Raw genomic sequence first — 2755 nt, forward strand, 5'->3', positions numbered from 1 at the left:
ATTTTTATTCTTGAAATAAATTGTTGAATACTATTGTGAACTACTAAGTAGATATTAGAATTAAAAAAATATATATGCATTTTTTGCAAATAGTTATTTTAACAATATGTCCCCCTACTCCACACATCTTCGTGTAGAGAAACTGATAAGAGCGTTATAGCGTAATGAACATATAGAAGGTTGTAGAATAAATATAATATGATAAGAATGATGAGCGATGGTTTTACTAATGTATTAATCATTGTGGGGAAAATATATTAAACGCAATGGTTGTATTAATGCAAAACGTAAAGGCTGTATTAGTGCAGATAATGTAAGGGGGAAAAAATGGGCCAATTAAAATTTTAAAAAGTTCTTTAAAATATTTTTATTTCAGGAAGAATCAGAGATGCGGCGTGATGGTACATTATCCACATTACGTCCAAGTCAAATGAGCGTTGCTAGAATCACTGTAGTTCGAGGGTAAATAAAATATTGCGTTTTATGTAATTAGATGTAATTATAATTTGTTTCCATTTATAAAAGTTTAAATTTAGGTGGGGACCATTGACAGGTGTTCCTTTTATCGACGATTATATATCAACATCAGAACAGGTATATAATATATTTTAATGTGTTGTTTAGAAATAAACTTTTGCTACAAATATTTTTTGATAATTAACTTAATGATAGGTGGTTGACTACTTAACGAAATTCTCCGGCATTAAACCTGGTGATTTAGACGCATCTATGTCTTCAAAACATTTGACAACATTAAAGTTAGCATACCAAAAGTTACGTTATTTGATTGGTCAAAAAGTAGTCTTTATCGGTCACGGATTAAAAAAAGATTTTAGAGTTATAAATTTAGTTGTAAGTTTATTTTATTTCATTTCACTTGACAAAAAACAATAATGTATTTGGTGGAATCAGTGTATACGAAAAGTATTTTATTTTAGAATTCATTTTAATAAATCTCCATAGCGCTCTTAAAATAATCTTGTTTGAACAAACAATCTAACTATCTCTGACTCAAACGAACGTTGTATTTTTAAATTGAATGCTGTTTATTTTATAATAGTTAACTTCTTTTTTTTTCAATTATATGATATTTTGGAATCCTTGTAGATACCACGTGATCAAGTGGTGGACACTGTCGAGTTATTTCATATTCCTAAACAACGTTATGTTTCATTGAAATTTTTAGCTTGGCACTTTTTAAGTAAGTTTTGCACTTAAATTTATTATATATATAAATAGATAGGATAGTAATAATTGAATATAATAAGTTTTTTGTTAGTAAGTTAAATTAATTAATTTAAATATAAAAATAAAATCGAATTAAACAATATATATATATATATATATATATATATATATATATATATATATATATATATATATATATATATATATATATATATATATAATAAAGTATAAATTAAATAGTTGAGATTAAATTAAGATTATGTATAAGTCGAATATGGACTTTGCAAAAAATAATTTTTTCTTTTGTATTTGCAAATAGATATAAAGATTCAGGCGGATTGTCATGATAGTGCTGAAGATGCTTACACAGCTCTGAAGTTGTACGAAAAATACCGTGAATTATTACGTGCAGGAGAGTGGGTACTTGAAGAGGAGTTAGAGATTTTATACGATACAGGAAGACAATACAACTGGCAAGTTCCTGAATGATTAAGTAAAGCTACCTTAATAAGACACAGAATATTTTCACAAAGACTACTGTGATAATTCTTTTCTCCACAATATGTATATATTGACTATGTTATCAATGTATTGTTGTATTATCTATCGATTTAAAAAGTACTATATGAAAAAAATATTATTTTTAAAAGTTCGGTGAGAAATGTTAAATTATTAAAAGGATTTAATACCGTTGAGTACCTAAAAAACTTTGAATCAAATATTAAATCAGTTTTCTTAACAGTGCGTGCATCAAGTCACACCTTTTAATTTTCATGCTACTTTATTTATGTTTACAAAATATGCATCTTTTCCGCCGATTTTTATCTAAAAATTTATTTATTTAGTGGGTTCTTATTTTTTTATTTTCAATTTTAGAATATTATTTATAAAACCTGAACTCCCCCAGCTTAGAGCTTTAAATCAACATTAATACCTTCCTAACAAACAACTTTGTCAGCATGTTGGTTTTATTATGATTATTTGTTTGCATGAATTTTCCGTTAGCAAGTTGAAAAGCTCGTAACTAAAATGTAAAATTCATAAATTTATCTTCTGGTCGCGTGATCATAGCAAGATGATTTGAGTTCATTTTCGCGCAAAATTATTTGCGTTCAATTTTGCGGTGATTCTAAAAGTTGATTTGTAATGAATAGAAAATATATTTACTGTAGCACGTTTAACTTTTTTGAAATTATATTTGTATAATATTGCTAATGAAATTTTTAAATCTTATTGTGCTCAAATGTTTATTACAATGTTTAAAATAAACACATTTTCTTAAAAATAAATATGCAAAAAAAACCTCCTTGCAAATCTGAGATGACTTCCGCCAAGTTATCCTTAACACACGTGACTGCGCAAGTTATCCTTAACACGCATAATTGCGCAAGTTATCCTTAACACACATGACTGCGCAAGTCGAATTCTGGTTAACTCGAACTTTTGTTACCTCGAACTGTTTCATTTGGTCGCTTTAAATTGTTTTGTTGATTATTGTAAAAATTCTTTGGTAAGTCAAACCTCGGATAACTCGAACTTTGTAAAGTTTTATATAAAAAATGATTTT

The 2755-nt window shown here is 26.9% G+C and overlaps 1 protein-coding gene across 1 annotated transcript in view; it reads left to right on the forward strand.

Moving 5' to 3' along the window:
• LOC100197638 (PAN2-PAN3 deadenylation complex catalytic subunit PAN2) overlaps positions 1-2400 on the forward strand; it is a 94229-nt gene extending 91829 nt beyond the window's left edge. Inside the window, exons 27-31 of the mRNA XM_065792062.1 lie at positions 377-462; positions 537-594; positions 673-852; positions 1108-1201; positions 1508-2400. Of these exons, the coding sequence (XP_065648134.1) occupies positions 377-462; positions 537-594; positions 673-852; positions 1108-1201; positions 1508-1677 (588 nt within the window). The 3' untranslated portion in view covers positions 1678-2400. The remainder of the gene's footprint in view (positions 1-376; positions 463-536; positions 595-672; positions 853-1107; positions 1202-1507) is intronic.
• The last annotated feature ends 355 nt before the right edge of the window (positions 2401-2755 follow it).

This window comes from Hydra vulgaris, chromosome 03, assembly GCF_038396675.1.
Source record: "Hydra vulgaris chromosome 03, alternate assembly HydraT2T_AEP".
In the NCBI taxonomy this organism is placed as follows: Eukaryota; Metazoa; Cnidaria; class Hydrozoa; order Anthoathecata; family Hydridae; genus Hydra; species Hydra vulgaris.